This window comes from Manis pentadactyla, chromosome 5, assembly GCF_030020395.1.
Source record: "Manis pentadactyla isolate mManPen7 chromosome 5, mManPen7.hap1, whole genome shotgun sequence".
Classification (NCBI taxonomy): domain Eukaryota; kingdom Metazoa; phylum Chordata; class Mammalia; order Pholidota; family Manidae; genus Manis; species Manis pentadactyla.
The window spans coordinates 164,913,549-164,931,822 of record NC_080023.1 but is presented as its reverse complement, the minus strand read 5'-3'; the positions used below and the strand labels follow the sequence as shown (position 1 = coordinate 164,931,822).

General features: G+C 50.4%; 2 protein-coding genes across 4 annotated transcripts; one reads left to right on the top strand and one right to left on the bottom strand.

Annotated features, from left to right (window-relative positions):
- Nucleotides 1–232: 232 nt before the first annotated feature.
- On the top strand, nucleotides 233–10,990 carry ACOT8 (acyl-CoA thioesterase 8). Of its 3 annotated transcripts, none has more exons than XM_036902145.2 (6): nucleotides 234–432; nucleotides 1,749–1,885; nucleotides 6,124–6,349; nucleotides 8,406–8,563; nucleotides 9,127–9,224; nucleotides 10,745–10,990. In XM_036902145.2, the coding sequence occupies exons 1-6, from the start codon at nucleotides 314–316 to the stop codon at nucleotides 10,802–10,804; spliced, it is 798 nt and encodes a 265-aa protein (XP_036758040.1). In that variant the 5' UTR covers nucleotides 234–313; the 3' UTR covers nucleotides 10,805–10,990. The 3 variants fall into 3 exon arrangements, with proteins under 3 accessions (XP_036758041.1, XP_036758040.1, XP_036758039.1); XM_036902144.2 differs by having other exon boundaries at nucleotides 9,127–9,321; XM_036902146.2 differs by lacking the exon at nucleotides 9,127–9,224 and having other exon boundaries at nucleotides 233–432.
- SNX21 (sorting nexin family member 21) lies at nucleotides 10,983–16,408 on the bottom strand. Its single transcript, XM_036902143.2, has 3 exons — nucleotides 15,756–16,408; nucleotides 15,127–15,284; nucleotides 10,983–12,084 (listed from the first exon to the last, which is right to left on the bottom strand). The coding sequence occupies exons 1-3, from the start codon at nucleotides 16,015–16,017 to the stop codon at nucleotides 11,410–11,412; spliced, it is 1,095 nt and encodes a 364-aa protein (XP_036758038.2). The 5' UTR covers nucleotides 16,018–16,408; the 3' UTR covers nucleotides 10,983–11,409.
- Between the last annotated feature and the right edge of the window lie 1,866 nt (nucleotides 16,409–18,274).

The following is an 18,274-nucleotide window of genomic DNA, read 5'->3' as shown; positions in this document are numbered from 1 at the left end:
AGCTTAAAACATACAAGGGTCTGGGGGCGTCTTCTGACAAGAGGGGAAGTGATTCTCAGCCCTTATTATCCAGTTCTGGGCTCTGCCCTCCAATACCACATCCAATCACACACGGGATTCTCAGACTGGCACTCATATTCTCCAATCGCTAGAGAAAGAGGGCCACACTCTCCCGAAAACTGACCAATCATGACCTGCATTCCGCTTTCTCAGGGTCCGCAGGGGGCTTCCGGTTACTAGAACAATCTGCCGGAAGCTCCATGTCTCAGCTTTTTCCGTCCAGCGCAAAGTCCCCTGCGGGCAGCAAGCGAAGATGTCGTCGCCGCGGGCCACGGAGGACGGGCAGGGCGACCGCGATCCCGCTGGGGACCTTCGCAGCGTCCTGGTCACCAGCGTGCTCAACCTCGAGCCGCTGGACGAGGATCTCTTCAGGTAGCCAGCTGCATCCTGCCCGTCCCCTCGCCCCCGCATTGGGACATTGACTCCTGATCTTGACTGCCGTCACCGCGTAACTCCCTGCTCCTAGTCCGCTGGACAAGGATGGGCGCTGCGCGGGATTCATGCTCTGCATAGGAGAACTTGTCCCTAACAAAGCTGCCCTCACTGCCCCAGCTTCCTCCCTCTCCTCGCCAGGTCCGCCCAGCCCTACCCCAAAGAATCCCTAGCAATCTGGACAAATGAAGTGGTGACCGTAGGTAGCCTTCTCAGCAGCCTCCCTTGATGAGCTATGTGCCTGGGGAACTCAGCCCAGAAAGGGCGGTGATTTGTCCACACAGCTGCTCAGGTATAAAACTTACCCGAAGCTCCCTGCATGTTCGCTATCCTTTTCCTCTTACACACTCCTCCCCCCACTATTTGGTGGGGTCTAGTAGCTCATTACTCATTCTGAGTCCTGTGCCATTTTCCCTCCCAATGCCACTTAAATTCTTTCAGCAGCTGGGGATTTAACAGTTTTGGTCTCCAAGGCTCCTGCTGGTTTATTGGAAGCAATCTGTTGTTAACTTCCCTTCCCCTACTTGAGGAATTAGAAGTAACTTCCTGGAGGGCTGTTTCAATGCAGCATATGAAAAATGCTAAACTTGGGCTGGGTGGGAAGCTGGAGACCTAAATCGTTGAGCCTTCCCCAAGGGTCCCATTTGGGGCAGTCCTGTTTACTACCTCCGAGGCCTTAGTTTTCTCATCTGTACACTGAAGGGGTTAGACTTGAAGTCTGAGGACACTTTGAGATCTAAATCTAGTTCTTGGAAGAACTCGGCTGTCACAGTTGAGGGGTGTAAGTGGCAGGTCTTAATGCAGTCCACCCCCAGCTCTTGGGGTTCATCTTGGCCCACTCAAGGCGTTGAGAGACTTCTGTCTTACCCTGGTATGGGCAGTAGAAAAAACTCTGGACTTGGGGGTCAAAGGACCTAGATACTGCCCAGAATTGGCAATGTTAAGCTCTCTGATCTTGTGCAAGTCACCTTCCCTTTCTGATCTCTGTTCTCTAGTGTAAAATAATCAGATTGGTTCATTATCCCAAAGCGTAGTCAACAGAAGGGTGGGGCAGTCCAGAAGTCCCTGAAGTTGTATGCTGTATGCAGAGTGATGTAAGGATATTTGCCTGCAGAAGGGGTCTACTGCTTTCACCAGATTCTCAAAAGGATCCTAAATCCCAATAAGGTTCAGAGATCCTGTACTAGAAGTTCACTGATCGGGGTAGGATTCGGCACAACCCTCAAGTCTTTCCTGCTTTCCCTCTCTCCCCACAGAGGAAGGCATTACTGGGTGCCCACAACCCAGCGGCTGTTTGGGGGTCAGATCGTGGGCCAGGCTCTGGTGGCTGCAGCCAAGTCTGTGAGTGAAGACGTCCATGTGCACTCCTTGCACTGCTACTTTGTACGGGCAGGTAAACTTCCGCCCCCACTCCTACCTTTATCCTCAGCTCTGGTGGCCCTGCAGCCACTTCCTGGATTTGAGGGTTGACTGAGGAGAGAGGGAGAGAAGTGGAGGAGTGAGTGAGGGACAGTTGATTGCCCTGGGGGAGTGTAGAGAGGAACTAGGCCTACGGCCCCCACCCCCGGAAGATCCTTAAACCTCACACCTGCTGAGACTCACTGGGTACTTGTTAACTGGAGGGTAACGACATAAGGCTTTGTTGCCTAACTGCTCTCTGCGGCTCTTTTGTTCTTCCTTTACCCATTCTTGACACTCTGAATGTACTGTGCTGGACCCTTATAGGGGAGCTGGCACTGCTGCTAGAGTTTGGAGGTAGGCAACTTGGCTTGGAGAAGAGAGCCCTGGGAATCAAGAGACTTCGGGCTTAGTTTCAGCCTTGCGGCTCATTCACCATGAGACCTGAGATGAGGCTGCCTACCCACTCACCAGGCTCGGTTTGTCCCACCCAAAAAATGGAGGAGGGGCCAGACCAAGGGAGGTGATCTACAGCTGCTTACAGCCCTGGGATCAAATACAGAATTGGGAGAATAATCTTTTAAAGCTCATGGGCTTTTTTTTTTGACAAACATTAAAAACTCCCATTCCTTCCCTGTCTCACTCCTCAGGCAGACACCCCCCGGTTTTAAGAGTCACTATCTTCTGCATAGTCCCATCAGCTGAGAATTTATGGAACTTTATGATACGTGATTCCTATTAAAAAAAAATAATGGGTGGTAACTACACTTAAATCATGGGAAGCATTTCGTAACATAATTGTTGAACCACTGTTGTGTGCCTGAAACTAATACAACATTGTATGTCAACTATATACTTCAATTAAAAAAAGAAAAGAAAAAAAATAGTGGGGGTTTCCCCCTTCATTTTACAAATATAAAATAGTTCTAACAGTAAATATAACTTTTCATATACTACATTTCCATGCCCCTCACTCCCCATCCTTTAATTGTCTGTCCTTCCCTGCCTGTGAAGGGTTTGATTACTTAACTGGACCAGCACTGCTCTTACCTTTATGCTAATTGGGAGCAAAAGAGTTCTTTATTTCTCCAATTTGGTTGTAAGCTCCAAAAGTGCTGGGCTTTTTGATACTTAATCCTTCTAGCCTAGTGAGACAGTTTTATTTTGTGGGGTGGGGTGTGGGGCATCACTTGATCCCTCTGAACTGGGTTTATAAGAAATCTTGTTTCTCAAAGATTTCTGAGTCTTTGCAGGTAAAGTATTGAGTACAGAGCATGGCACATTGCTGCTCTTCCATAAATGATAATTCATTTTTTGATGATGAACTTATGGGAATAATTAAAATGTGCAGGATACAGAGCACAGCCAAATACATTATCTTGTTTATTCCTCATAAATAAAAATATTTAGTCCTCATAAATATAATGGGCATTCCTGCCACCATTATACCTTTCAGAAAACGTATTCAAAGAAGTCACATAGCCAGCTCCCACAGACCCCAGGCACGCAGAGCCAGGATCTGAAACTGAGTTTGTGTGTCTCCAAGCTCCATACGCTTTCCTCGTGTGCTTTTCTCCTGGGAGATAATTCTAGACCATGGGAGAGCTGCCATGGTGCCCATCTGAGGCTCTGGGGAAAGGATTCTCTTCCTTGGGAATTCTGCATCTAGGGGTATCATGGAATGAGCCATCCCCATGCTACTGTGTCAAAATAATCATCAATTATTTGTGTTCCTACCTCCTCCTAGAAAGGCTGCAGGACAGCTTTAAAAAATTGGCCGCTGTTATAGGACTATAAAAGTCAAGGGACAGGAGGTTAGTGATAAAGGGATTTGGGGGATATGATTGTGTCAAAAAAACAAAGTCATATTGTTAAGTCATGACTTAACATATGGTAAGTCATATTGTTGCAGTTTTGTACACAAACTAGTTCTGAGCTTCCTGGTAGCAAGGTAAAAAGGGAAGCTTTCTTACCAGTTTGTGATGTGACCTTATATGCAGTATACACCAAATATAACCAATAATGATGTTCTAATATTTTGAAGTAAAAGATGCTGGGGGTGGGGTGGGGGCAGGGCAGAGTGTTGCTCCTTGGCCGTTCATCGTATCAATTCTTCATGTAAAAGCCCAGGATAGAATGTTAATTTTTTTTTGTTTTGAAGTATTTCTCTACAGACAGGTAGAAGAATGTGGTATGGGAGTCGTCTGACTTAGTATATGATATAGGTTTAGAGCTTGGAGAATGTAAAGCAAGAGTCAGCAAGCATTATTCTATAAAGGGGCAGATAGTAAATATTTTAGGTTTTGAAAACAAAGACAGCAACAGAATATGTAAACACATGGGCTTGTCTGTGTTCCAAAAAATGTTATTTAGGGCATCAGTTTCCTCATCTATTCAATGAGGATAAAACCCACTTTGCGTAATTATGAGACCCACAGGACAAACATAACCTTGTGACAGATGTTGCCTGGCTTCCAGAACCCCTTCATAACTGTTAGCTCCCATCCTTCAATAGCCTCCAGGACCTACCTGCTCTGTTCTAATAACCATGACCAAGAACAGGTGCGGAACTCAGTCACACTGAAAGGAAAATCCCTAGTAACTGAAAGTACTGCATTGTGGCCATACCCCAAGGATTTTGTTAGGGTTGGTTGGGAAGGGAGGCTTCCTTCCTAGCCCTTGAGACAGCACATGTAGCTGTCTCCAGTGTCTGGACTCTTGGGATGCCCTTCTCAAAGGCCTTCGACTTTGTGCAGCCCTGTTCTGATAAAAATGCTCCTTAGCGATGCCAGATACCAGACCACTAAGCAAATAACCTGGCTGCAGACAGTGGTGTACGTTGCTATTGAGGGAGCCTCCAGTGCTGGTTGGCTCCCCATTTGGATCAGGGTGGAGGAAGCAACACTTCTTGAGACCTGTTTCTTTTGTCCAAAACTTGAAAATTATCCCCCAGATGCCTCACTGACTAGATGTCAAGGTTTTCTCCACAGTCGGCTTGACTCAGACAGGCAGTGAAGGACTTCAGGGACATGAAGGAGACTGTCTCCTCCTAAAAAGCCTCCTGACCTGGTTGTTGAGGGCTTATAGTCCTCCACCCGGAGCCAGTGCACTGGGAGCACGGACACCTGAAGATGACTTCTGTTTGTATCAAGGATGAAGAGACGGCAGGCTTTTCTTCAGGGGGAATACATGTTCAGAGAATGGCCAGACCAGATATAAAAACACTATGATCCACAGCCGGTAGTGACCAACCCAGGAAGCCAACCTACTACTGTCTACGATAGCCTTGTAGGAAGTCAGACCTCTATCTCTAGCAGCTAGTCCAGGAAGCCAAATCAAGTCCCTCTAGTAATCTGCCCCAAACAGCCAGGACTTGATTCATAACTGACAGCTTCCTTAATTTTTGCCCTTGCTTCCAACTTAGGACCAATGAGGGAAAGCCAAATATGCCCCCTCAACCAATTATCTAGGATGCCCTGCTTCTAGTTAGCCGACAGCTTGCCCGTGCCGACAGCCTTCAGTCAGGGCATACCCAAAACCTCTTTTTCCACTGCAAAGCTTTCCTGTTCCTCTGCCTGTCAAACTAAGTGATGGTGGCTGACCCCCTTGCTACTGTACTAAACTCTGAATAAATAGCCTTTACTTGTTCTCCAAAAAACAACAGACAAGAAAAACCAAAACCAAGAAAGAAGACAGGTGGCAGGCCAGATCTGCTGACCCTTGATCTAGAAAAATGGTACTGGACTCATGACATGATCTCAGTCACAGAAGGAACAAGACAAAAGCTGGGAGTATTTATTTTATTTAATAAACACAGAGCACTTAATACGGGCCAGATATTCTAAACAGATCACAACTATGAACTAATTTGTCATTAAAGTCCTGGGAGGTATGAACATTGTGGTACTCCCCCATCTACAGATGGGTAAACTGCCCCCCAGAGATGTTAAATGACTTCCCCAAGGTCACACAGCTTGGTGAGTGGCACAGCCAGGATTTAAATGCAGAGAATCTGGCCAAGTCCCTTCAGTTCTGTTGACGGGAGTTACACCTGCACTGGGAGTATCTTGATGACAGGGTCTGGTGGTGTCTATGCCCAGAACATGGGCCTTCGCAGCCTTACTAGCTACTGAGCAGAAAAGGAATGGAGAACGAGTAGCCAGGGTGCCTGTCCAGCCATTGTGATGATGACCCAGCCTATGTGGCTTACCATGTCCCTTGTGCCCACTGCAGGCGATCCCAAGGTGCCTGTGTTGTACCAGGTGGAGCGAACGCGAACAGGGGCGAGCTTCTCGGTGCGCTCTGTGAAGGCTGTGCAACATGGCAAGCCCATCTTCATCTTCCAGGCCTCCTTCCAGCAGACACAGCCCAGCCCCGTGCAGCACCAGTTCTCCATGCCCACAGTGCCCCTGCCGGAAGAGCTGCTTGACCACGAGGCCCTCATTGACCAGTATTTAAGGTGAGAGACCCAGAGGCTCCAGGACAGTGTTGTGTACCTGAAGGCAGCAGCGTAGCCCTGCAGCAGGGACCCTCACTGCTGCCAGCCTGTACTTCCTCGGGGGCTGGATCAGGGTGAGCCTGAAGGAGAGAGGGTCACTCAGAGAGGAACAGGCAGAAGAGTGGGAGAGCTTAAGAGTGAAAAAGGTTTCAGGAGTCTTGATTGTCTGTTGCAGTTAGTGGGTCCTGGAATCCTTTAGTAGATCTAGACCAGCATTTTAAAAAATACACACTAGAAAAGAAGATATTGGAGTATATTGTATGTAGTAAAGGTAAGGATACTTTTGTAAAACCTTTATTTCCAGTTGTGTGTGTACTGCGGTTCGTGACGTAGAATATACTTATGATTCAGCCTGTTCAGGTGCTGTTACAGCTTAACTGGTTATTCAAATACTGAAATCCTCCCATAACTAATTGGTAAATACTCACCTCCCCATTCTCTGAGTGACCCCCTCCTTCTTCAGGCTCACCCACCATCCCGCAGGCTCGCAGTTAACGCCTGGTGGCAGTGAGGGTCCCTGCTGCAGAGCTGTGGACCCACTGCCTTCGCCTTAGTGTGTGTTAAGTATTTTGAATACCGCTTAGTAAAATACAGTCCTTACTTGGATCACAGTCAGTGAAGTGGAAAAATGTTTGAGGCCAGGGAAAGAGCCCTCTGGGTTCCAACACAGGCCAGACAAGGATTCTGGGCAGGGCTGTGCTTCTGTTAGTGCTCACCTGCTGTGTGACTCTGCCTAACTCCCCAGCCTCTGAGAATCTGTTTCTTTGTCTAAAAAATGGGGTGGTCATTTCTGCCCTGCCTTCTTCAGAGCTGTATCGTGAGGAGAGCTCCTCTGTCTTGCATTGCATACCCGAGAGGCAGAGTTTGATGGGATGGATGTAGGTATGAGCCTGGGAAAGGCCTGGGTTCAAATCTTGATTCTGTCTCTGTTAGCTGTGGGAGTTTGAACAAGTTGCTTTGCCACTCTGGGCCTGTGCTCTCAGTTATAATTCCTACCTCATATGGCTGCTGTGAAGATTAAGTGAGTAAGAGATAAGGCACTTAGTGGGTGCTCATCGATTATAGTCATACTATCATTGACAGAGAGGAAGAAGTAAAGAACCTGTGTAGTCCAAGCTCAAAAACATTTGCTGAAATGAGAGGACATTGTCCTTAAAGGTCCATAAATCTAGAGCTGTGCTATCCCTATGTGGCTACATTAACTTAATTAACATTAGATAGAATGAACAATTCTGTTTCTGTCTTACCAACCACATTTCAAGCACTCAGTAGCCACATGTGGCTAGTGGCCTCCATCATGGACAGTGCAGCTGCAGAACGTTCCATCATCACAGAAGGTTCTGTGTGGGATAGTACGTGAGAGTTTAGGGAAGAAAATGGAAATACTCGGGAAGAGCACTGTGGGTGGCTGTTACATGGCAAAGGGGCTTTTCGGGAAATGGGCTCTTGCCCCTGTGGACACAGTGTTCCCAGTTGCTTAGGGTTAGGTAGCTCAGTCCAAGTTGGACAGCTTGATTCCTGAAAGCTTGGAATAGGCAGGTGGCTAAGAGCATGAACTTTGCAGCCAGACTGCCTGGGTCCAGTTCCTGCCTACTGCATTTCCTGAGCAAGCTACTTGAACTGAATGGGCTTATTTAGTCAATCAGCTGGGGATAATGATACCACTGTCTCCCAGGGTATGTGAAATGCTTCGCAACAGTGCATATTATAGTGTACACCATAGTACTATGATGTGTTGACTTTATATGCTTATCTTCTCCACAAGGCTTCTTATGAGGTAGGTTACTATCATTATCCACATTTTGTAGATGGGAAAATAGGCTCAGAGAGATAACTAATTTGCACAAGGCCACATCGCTGTTAAGTGGCAAAGAAGGGATTTAAACATTGCCCTATCCTGCCTGCCAGAGGGGATAAGCCAGGAGTCCCAGTGGGGGAGTGGTCAGAAGAGGCAGCTCAGAGGAGAGGCTCCCCCTCTTCCTGGGTCTCTCCCAGTTCCTCTCCCCTGTACTTCCAGGAACCCTGACCTCCAAGAGAAGTACCGTGTGGGGCTGAACCGAATTGCTGCCCAGGAGGTACCCATTGAGATCAAGATGGTAAACCCACCCACCCTGAGCCAGCTGCAGAACATGGAGCCCAAACAGATGTTCTGGGTACGAGCCCGGGGCTATATTGGTAAGAGGAGCGCATGGACTGAAAGAAAACACTCTGCAGGGGTCTAGGCCTGCACATCATTTGATCTGTGCAGCCTTGAGCATGTTACTTCCCCTCTCTGGGCCCCTGTCCTTATTTGCATGATAGGGAAGATGCCTCAGCTTCTCACCAGGGCCAGCTCAGCTTTGGCATGGGGATGATGGGAGGTGATTATAATCCTCATGTAGGCCCTTTCTGGGGAAGGCAAGGCACCTTGCTGGGATTCTTATCCAGGTCCACTGCTAACCATAAGGTGCCTTTGTACAAACTGGAAAAAGATATCCCTTCTAGGGCCAAGTGGGAGATCTGGGGAGTGAAGACTAGATTTCAGATCTCACTTGCCCTGCCCTCTGCCCATCCCTTCCTGTCTTACCCATACAGACAGACAGACAGACACACACGTGCGCGTGCACGTGCCAGGTGTTCTTACGTACTGAACAGTCTACACACCTGTGCATGGCAGCCCCTCTCTCCCCCACCTCCCTGCAGGTCCTGAGCTGTTAAGCCCAGGTGCCCAGGGCTGACGGGGCTGGAACCTGTTGCAGGGGAGGGCGACATCAAGATGCATTGCTGCGTGGCTGCCTACATCTCGGACTATGCCTTCCTGGGCATAGCACTGCTGCCCCATCAGTGGCAGCACCAGGTGCGCTTCATGGTCTCCCTGGACCATTCCATGTGGTTCCATGCCCCTTTCCGAGCCGACCACTGGATGCTGTATGAGTGCGAGAGCCCCTGGGCTGGTGAGTGTGGGGCCGTGTGGGCCAAGGGCACTGCCCATGGGGTGGCAGGGAGCCTGCTTTCTGGGGTGATGCTGCCCTGACATATCCCGTCAGGCACTGCACATGTCACTTCCTCTCCTGTCCCCCTAGGCTTTGGCATCTGCGTCTTCAGGATGACAGGATGAGGATCCAGGACAGGATACCTGCTCAGCTCTTAATTACTAAGAATATGATTCAGTTTATCAGAGAGACCCAGCTCTAGTCCTAGAACCCCTTCATATTCTCTGTATGATCTTTGGCAAGTCCATTGCCTCTCTGAGCCTCAGTTTCCCCATCTGAACAAATGAGGGCAGCATTAGAGCAGCGGTTTCTAAACCTGGTGGCCCATCAGACTGCCACTTGGGGGAGCATTTTCAAAACAGATTCTCAGATTCCACCCCTAAGATTCTGACTCAGCAGGTCTTAGATGAGGTGCAGGAAACCATTATTTTTAAGAAGCTCCCTAAGTGATTCTGGTGATGAATCTGGTGTCAGGGGTAGGGTCAGAGCACTCAACAGTCTCTGAGGGTCTCACCACTTGCACACTCCTTGTAGGCAGTGGACAGGAATCTAGACACATCCATCAGTGTCTAGTCTCAGAGCCCTGGGTTCCTTTCCAAGGAAATACTTTTGTATGAAGAACCTTGCTTTGTAAAACAGGGACAACACGTAAGGGAAGGGGGACTCTCAAGTAGCAATAGCATCATAATACAGAATCAACAACTTTGAAGTTAAGGATGAGGCCAGACCCAGGTGTCCTAAGGCCAAGTTTCTGAGCCTCTCCAGGCTTCAGAGTCATGTGGAAAAAGGGGCAAGGCTCACTTCACCTGTCTGCTGTGAGATCTAAGTAAGCTCTGCTCTTGTAAGGGGAACCAGCAGTTCCCTTCATAAACTCTAAACTCAGGCCCAAGGCCTAACAAGACAGAGAGTCTCTGGGTGGGGAGGGAATGGTGGCCAGACCTCATGGCCCCAGGTCCTCCCCATCCCACCTCGAAGCCCCTTCTTCCTGGTGGGGGTGGGAGTTTTTCATGAATTACCAGCCTGGAGGGCCTAATTTGATTTATTATAAAGGGAACTGATGGGTTTCCTAACAGAAGTGGCCAGAGGTGAGGCAGATCTGCTTGGCCAATCTGACTGTTCTCAGGACTCCCACCATGATCTTTTTGAGGAAGCCAGTAGATGTATGAAAGTGCTTTTAAACTGTTACATGGAGTTCCCATGGGAGGAATTGCCCCCAGTGACTGACCATAACAGGAACATAAAGGAGCACTTGGAGATTGGGAGTGACCTCAGTACTCAGCACGCCCTTGGATGGGGCAGTCCGACCTGGGTTGCTCCCTTTTTGTGAAGTTTGTTTGGCTGTGCTGAAGGAGAAAGCAGCTGTTCTCACCCTTCTCACCCACAGGTGGCTGCCGGGGGCTGGTCCATGGGCGGCTTTGGCGTCAGGACGGGGTCCTGGCCGTGACCTGTGCTCAGGAGGGTGTGATCCGAGTGGAGCCCCAGGCCTCAAACAACAAGCTGTAGCCAGAGGTAGGAGCTTGGCCTGGGACTTCAGGGATCCCCCTTCCTCCCCCAACTCCTGAGGCAGGAGTTACAATCAAGGCTGGGCCTTCTGTCCCTCATATCCAATAAAGAGACTGATAGCGCTGGAGCTGCGGGCCTTTAATTCCCCTGGGCAAAGAACTGCAGCCCTCTCTCCAGCCATCAACTCCAGGACTCCAGAGGGTGAGTCCCTGGTCTTTCAGCCAGGCTGCCTTGCTGGCTTGGAGGCCCACAGAAAGGTAGCATTGCCACTGACCTGGAGCATTGCCCCCAGGTACTCAGAAGCTAGAGATGCTGCATCAGATTTGCTCCCGGCACCATCCCAGGCAACCCCAGCCAAAGCTTGTCCTGAGTCCAGCTCAACAGAAACAGCATATTTCCTCCATCTGCTACAAATTCTCTGTGAAACTTCTAGAGGTTCCCAGCGCACCCCATAGCCTCCCAGCTTCTGTCCATGTCCTCACTGTGCTTCCCCACGCTGAACCTGGGGCAGTGCCTTCCCCACAGTGGCCTTAAGTCTAGGCAAGGTTAGTTCAGCAACTCCTTGATGAGCAACTCTTTGAGACTGGGAGGTGGCGTAGGGGTCAGGCCTGCCTCCTGCAGGGTCTGGAGCCAGGCCTCTGACTGGCGTTTGTCCAGGCCCAGACGCCAGGAGAGCCGCACATGGGCCTCCAGAAAGGGTGCCAACAAAGGGTGGGGGCTCTTGTCTCCCAGCAGTTGCAGGGCCTTCTCACAGCATGCCCGGGCCTCCCCAGGGTCCTCCAGCTCCTGGTGACACACAGCCAGCCCAGCCAGCGTCAGCAGAGGGCGGTCTGGGCCCAAGGGGGTGCCCAGCTGGGCCTGCAGCTGCCAGGCATTGGCCCAGAGCGTCAGAGCCTCACGATAGAGGCCAGTGCAGGTGAGGCTCTGTGCCCGCCGCAGCTCAGGCAGCACGAAGAAGTCCTGCAGGTCTGGGGCATGGCGCAGCTCAGGCACTGCCTGTAGGTGGCCCAAAAACTGCTCGAAGGCCCGGCTGCGGCGGGCAATGGTCTCTGCAGTAAAATTCCGGCGCAGGCGCTTACGAGGGAAGGCAATGGCAGCCATGGGGCCCCGGAACTGCCGCTGCAGGTTTCGGTGCAACCGTTCAAAGTCTGAGTAGCGGCGAGAGATCTGGGCTGGCTGGTGATCTGATGGCCCTGGACCCATCACGGCGAGGGTGTAGAGCTGCATGGAGGGTGTGGGTCAGGGTTGGTGCAAGTTACCCATGGCCCACTTCCCTCCCTACACCCACATTTGAAGCTCTGTTCCCCCACCTCTTCCCTTCACCCCTGAGACCGTGCCCAGGAGCTGCTGTGGGAGCTGCTGGGCAGCAGCTAGAGACCCCGGTCCCATCTTACCTGAGGCTCGTCTGAAATGACCCAGGCCCAAGGCAGCACAGGGAGAGAAAGACAGAGATGAGCTTCAGTACCTGGAGCTGCTATCCTTTTCCCCCTTCCAGGGGGTACTCCCCTGGGCAGTAAGCTCTTCTGATAGCCCCTCTGGGAAACCAGGGGTGAGCTGAAACCTGGGCTGACTCCTTGGGCCTCTGAGCCAACCTTCAGGACCAGCTTGGAGCTTTTGTTCTACTCTGGACAGAGCCCCCACCCTTAGCCAGGTTATTCCACAAGAAACCTGGAGGAGTCTTCCGAGCCTGCAGTGCTCACTGTGAAAAGTACACAGGACTCAGAATCAGGTTCTAACCCCAAGTCAGCTATTTCCTCACCATGTGATGTCAGACCCCCTCTTGGGTCTGCTTCGTTCTTCAGTGAATGAAGCCTTGGCCCAGGTCAGTGTTTACTCAGGTGTGGGAAATGTACAAATGTTGGTCCTGGGATTTTAGGTGGTATGTACTAGAGTAAACAAATAAGAGAGAGGAGGTGACTGCCCCTGCCTCCCTCCCCTTAATTTTCTCGAATCTTTCTGAATACAAATTGAGAAGCTCTTGGTTTGTTTTTGAAAGTGCACTTCTCCAACACTTCTCAGCTCCATTTTTAGAAAAAAGCCATAAAATGAAATCTCAGGTCAGGGCCTTTATGTAATAGCATCCAGGCAGGGTTTAATTGAGACCGTTTCGTTTTCACTGCTTTTATTTTTATGGTTATCTTTATGGCTAGTGAGCCTTTCTGTATACAGTAGTGTTATAAAATTGCCTTTTAAATGTAAATTTAAGGGAAAAAAAGGTTTACTTAAAGAAAAATACTACGCAAAGAATGATACAAGTAGCATTTAGCTACAACAAGAATCATGAAGGTGGTACCCCAATGACTGGTGTTTGGGAAACAGAACAGAATGACCACAAAGCGTCTTCCCTCACATCTGAGAGACGATATGGATTAATCTATAATAATGCTGAGTCAACAGGGTTAAAAGGGGGATTAGCAAGTGTTAGATGCTAAAGGCATATTAACACCAAACCCAGATTTTTTCCTTGAGTTTGTTCTGTGAAATTGCCAATGTTATAGACACCTCTGGTTAATTAAGTTTGCTTTCTTTATCGGCACAAAGATTGCACAGTGCACATCAGTATTAAGGTTTAAAAGTTTAACCATAAAGAAACTTAATTTCACTCTCATTCAGCTCTGCATTCCCAAAGAGCATTGACTGCAAAATCTTTTCTTGTTTTAAGGCACATTTATTAACATTAGAGGAAAACAGTTTTCTGCCCAACACACTTCAGGGACACTGGTCTGTAACAAACCCATATAGTCATCTGGTTTTTATTTTTTACTTTTTTGGCAAAAAAATTTTTATATGCATATCTCTCGTCCTTGTTATGTCCCCTCGAGATGGGTAATGACAGGAGCTCCATTAAGTGAGCAGCTACCCCATGCTGAGTGCTGTGCTGAGTAATTTATAGTCTCCCCCGTTCACTTAATCATCCCAACAGCAGTGCAAGGAAGGTATCCTTCCCTCTCTCTGTCTGACAGCAGAGGAAGTGGGCTCAAAGAGGAGGCGAAGGGCTCCAAAGCTTATGCTAGGTCACAAGCTGGTGAATGGCCCAGGTGAGATTCAAACCCAGGCCGGCCTAATTCCAAACCCTGTGCTCTTAACCACCAGGAGTTAAATCGGGATTTAGGGTCCCCATTGGACAAAGGAGGTGCTTTGTTTCCCCAGACACAGGCCAGGGCACACTTGGCCATCCTACTCTTATCTTGTCATTCTCTTCAGAGAAAGACCCACATTCCTTATTTCTTGGCTGCAACTTGATAACTGATCCTTGGGACCCCCTTCCTGTGCCTGACACCAGGCCAGAACTTCTGCATTTAAGACTTGCTCGTTGGAGTCAATCCCTGCTCAAATTGAAGCAGTCACCCCATGGGTGTGGCCCTTGTTTACTGACAGCAGCAGAAAGGAGTGGAGAGGTCCAGATGTGGGACAGGGCTCCAGGCCCCTTCTGCTGAGTCAGAGATGGAGGAGGGTGGTGAGAGCAGAGAGCAGACCTGCCTCTCAGGACCTCAGAGACGTCCTTCTTTACATCAGTGTCTCCAGGCCCTCCCCCACACTGCCCTTTACCCCAACCCCCTAAATCTAGCCCTTAAGGACAAGATTATTCTGTACAGGGTGGGTGCTCAAGAATTGATTCACGTAAGTTGTAAGGTCACAACAGGCCCCAGATCCCAGGCATTTTCCATCCAAAGTTAAGTAATCATAATAGAACTACCATTTTATGGAGACCTTCATAATGCTGCCACAATGCTAAGGGCTTTCTGAACACTGTCTCATTTAATTCATCAATCCTCTGCATTAGCCCTGTTGCTCAGAGGAAACCAGGTCATCAAGGTTATACATGCACCTAAAGTCAAACAACTGGAAGTAAGGGATCTGAATCAAGGTCTGGCTCCAAAACTCGTATTTTTAACCACTAACTGATGCAACTTGGGTTCACGTCTGACCCAGATAATATTCTTTCTTGAGTATCTTTATCTTACTACAATTTGCAAAACCCTGGGTAGGGCGGGGCACACACACACCAGTTCTCTTAATCTCAAAACCAGTAAAGGAGGAAGTCTATAATCCCTCAGAAAACCTAAGATATTTGCCTGAGAACTTGTTTAAGCCCTGTCCCCTTTTTGGCCTCTGTTTCCTCGTCTGTAAAATGGGGCAGCCATTTATAATTACACAGTCAGATCTTGCCTCCCCAGCCTCCCAGGAAATTGGGAGTCTACCCTACTTTTCATTAGACTTGGGGACTGTTCACAGCCCAGAGGTGCCTGGACCCTCACTCACCACGTACTTGGAGGGTGGGTCCTTGACCACGTTGGCGCTGGTCACCTCGAAGAGCAGCCGCTGGGGTACCAGGGTGTACCGGGACTTCTTCCAGAAATCCTGCAACTGCCGGGTCAGGAGCTGACTGCCCCGCTGCCCATCGGGTGGAGGGCTCCGTTCTGCATGAACCCAAGACCAGTTACCTCAGCGGGCTTGGGGCCGGGATGGACATAAACCATGTGCCATGACCTCATTTATCCTCCCAACAGGTGACAGGTTTATCCCCATTTCACGCAAATGTAAACTGGGGGGCCAGAGAGGGCCAAACAGGGTGCCTGGCAGACAGTGGGCTCTAAATAACTCCGCCCCTAGAACATCCCTGCCACCTGGTTACCGTTTGTATCCCAGGTCCCTGACATTTAGGGCCTGCAGCAGCCCTGAGATGGGCGTGATTTCCCCTATTTGACCCAAGGGTAAACGACGCAGAGAGGTGTTGAGTCCCTCAAGGTCACACTGCCGAGGGGCGGTTGGGGCACTTAGGTGGCCGAGTTCGGGCCGGGTCAGCTCAGCGCGCCGGATGCCCTCGGGAACGCGGCTGGGCGGAGGCCTAGCCCTGCCCGGACTTCTCGCCGCTGACCTCCCGCACTCGCCTGCGTCCTCTCCCGACGCTCCGTCACCGGGGGACAGCGGGTCGGGGGCGACCTCCTCGTCGCCCTCTTCGCCCTCGTCGTCCTCGTCCTCGGCACTGGTGAAGCTGAGGGTGCCGCTGAGGCGGGAGGACAGGCCCTCGGCGTCGTCGTCCCCCAGCTCCGAGCTCTCCGGGAACTGCTCGGCTTCGGGGCCGGCCGCCGCCTCCCCGGGGCTGTCGCCGGCCAGGGCGTGCCGCAGCCGGTGCAAGAGCCGCGAGGCCATGGCACCCCGGGGGGAGCGCGCGGCACCAGGTCGGGCCGGCAGGGGAGGGAGACCCGGGCCCCGGGCGGGGAGGGCCCGGGCCGGGGGAGGGAGGGGCGCCGCGGAGGCCCCGCCCCTGCCCGCTGGGGGGTCCTGCGCGTCCGGGTCCCGGCCCGCGTCGCCCTCCCTTCACCCGCGCAGATTAGTGCGGCCTTCCCGGGAAGGGCCCGGGCCCCTCTCCACGTCTCTTTATCCCACTGGCGCGTCCCCACCTCCTGCGTCCCGTGGGGACACTCGGGAGCGTGCCGCCGCCTAGGGGTCCCGATGCAGCCCCCGGCGGCTTACAGAGGCCGGCCACACTCCGCCCGGCCCAGGCCGCTCCAAGCGCCGTTCCGGCCCCTTCCTGCCGCCGCCCCGCCTCCGGCCCCGCCTGCTCCCTGGAGTCGCCCGGGAATCCTGGGCCCTTCGCTGCAGGACGGATTTGGGAATCCTGGATAGGCCTGGGCCAGCCCCAGGCCTCCTGCGGGATGGTCCCCAATCGGAGGGCCTCATACCCTCCTTGAAACCTCCTTCCTCTCCCGGAGACCCAGCTGAGCCATCCCCCAATTTCCACCCAGCGCTCCTAACTTTCTGAAGTCATTATGCAACAGTAGGAAGTTCATCTCTCGCCCCAGTGAGGAAACTGAGGCCAAGAGAAGACACCTGGTCCGAGTTGGAATCCGACCTCGCTAAGCCTAGGTCTTCTCATATCTAAAACAGGAACAGTTAATACCAATACTAATTTTGCAGCTTTTGTGAGGACCCTGGTGCAGTGCCTGGCACAGAGCAAGGGCTGACAAAATGACCAGTTATATAATGATTATTGTTTTTATAGTGTTCACAAATCTCATTTGAGCTTCACACAAAGAAAGTAGGCAAACAGGGGAAGAGGTTTGAGTGTAAGGCCTTGCAGCCCAGGTCTCCTGAGTTCCACATCCTCTTCTTTTCCCAAGCACGGCCTGGTAATCTCAGTAACTCCTCTGCAGGGCTTTTATCTTTTATCCGGAGGGTAGCAGTAGGTCAGGAAGAATTTATTGTCACTTCCTATCAGAAGGCCTAGATACCAGTCCCTAGCAGGGCAGATACTGTTGGTTATATAACAAAATCTCTTGTGGCTTCTACCTTTCATGAATGGCACAGGATAGAGGGATGTGGGGGGTAAGTTTTGAATGGAAAAGACTCCCTGACCTCCCTGTGTGCAGAAAGGGCAGGACTCTCATTTCTTGAGTTCCACTGTGTCCAACATCCTGTTCTGGGCACTTTACATAGGTCACATCTCAACTCTACAACGTCCTGGGGAGGAGGCTGTTATTAGACAATAACAGTCCACTTCCAAGATGAAGAAACTGAGGCAAATTAATTTTCCCAAAATATACAGCTAGGAAATAGGGGAGCTGGGATTGAAGGTCAAGTCTGTATAATTTCAAAGCTCTAACCCACTCTTCATCTTATAGGCAGGGTGTTAGGGCAAAAAAGACATACTTCATTCATTCAACACTCAACAAATATTGGCTGAATATTAACTTGTGCTTTGGCATAGGCCTTGCAAGTCTGTGTACAAAGCAGGTGTTCATAAAACTATGTGTTGTCAGAAATCTGGTCTAGCACTTCCATTTTACAGATTGGTAGTCTGAGGCTAAGTGAGGGGAAGGGGCTTACCTGGGGTCATATAAACAGGGCCAGAACTAGATCTGACGTCTTGTATTTTCCACTACTGTTAGACTCTGTATGGATATCTCCCTATAGCCCTCTGGGAGATGGTCATCAGACTGCTGGTATACATTCAGGAACAGGAAGCTCATTACCTTGTGAGGCTTTGCATTCTCATTATTCTACTGTGACTATTAGGAAGTTCTTCCTTATATCAAACCATATGCCATAGTTCAGTTGTTCTTATAAGAACACAGTGTTTATCGAACACTTGCTAAGTGTCAAGTGGTGGGTACTGGGGAATGCAATGGTGAACAGGTAACAGTGTCTGGTCAGGAACTCAGAACAGGTTGTGATCATGTGGCATGCTCAGTGCTGCAACTGAAAAAACTACTGGAGACCACCTTGAACTCCTTTGGCCTTGGTGTAGGAGAGGAGGCATCCTGGAGGAAGTGATGTTAAAGCTGAGAAAGATGATAGGGACGTAGGCAGGTGATGGGAGTTCCTGGCAGAATAAACAGCATGTGCAAAGGCCTGGAGGCTATTAAGGTGGTGTCTGGAGTTGTATTTTAGTCTGATCAGAGCAGAT

Coding starts and splice junctions, on each gene's coding strand:
- SNX21 (XM_036902143.2), bottom strand. CDS start 16,017: ATGGCCTCGCGGCTCTTGCACCGGCTGCGGCACGCCCTGGCCGGCGAC. Junction 15,285..15,755: donor AGCGTCGGGAGAGGACGCAG/GCGAGTGCGGGA, acceptor GGGTTCATGCAG/AACGGAGCCCTCCACCCGAT. Junction 12,085..15,126: donor ACCCACCCTCCAAGTACGTG/GTGAGTGAGGGT, acceptor CCCTCCATGCAG/CTCTACACCCTCGCCGTGAT.
- ACOT8 (XM_036902144.2), top strand. CDS start 314: ATGTCGTCGCCGCGGGCCACGGAGGACGGGCAGGGCGACCGCGATCCC. Junction 1,886..6,123: donor CTGCTACTTTGTACGGGCAG/GTAAACTTCCGC, acceptor TGCCCACTGCAG/GCGATCCCAAGGTGCCTGTG. Junction 9,322..10,744: donor GTGCGAGAGCCCCTGGGCTG/GTGAGTGTGGGG, acceptor TCTCACCCACAG/GTGGCTGCCGGGGGCTGGTC.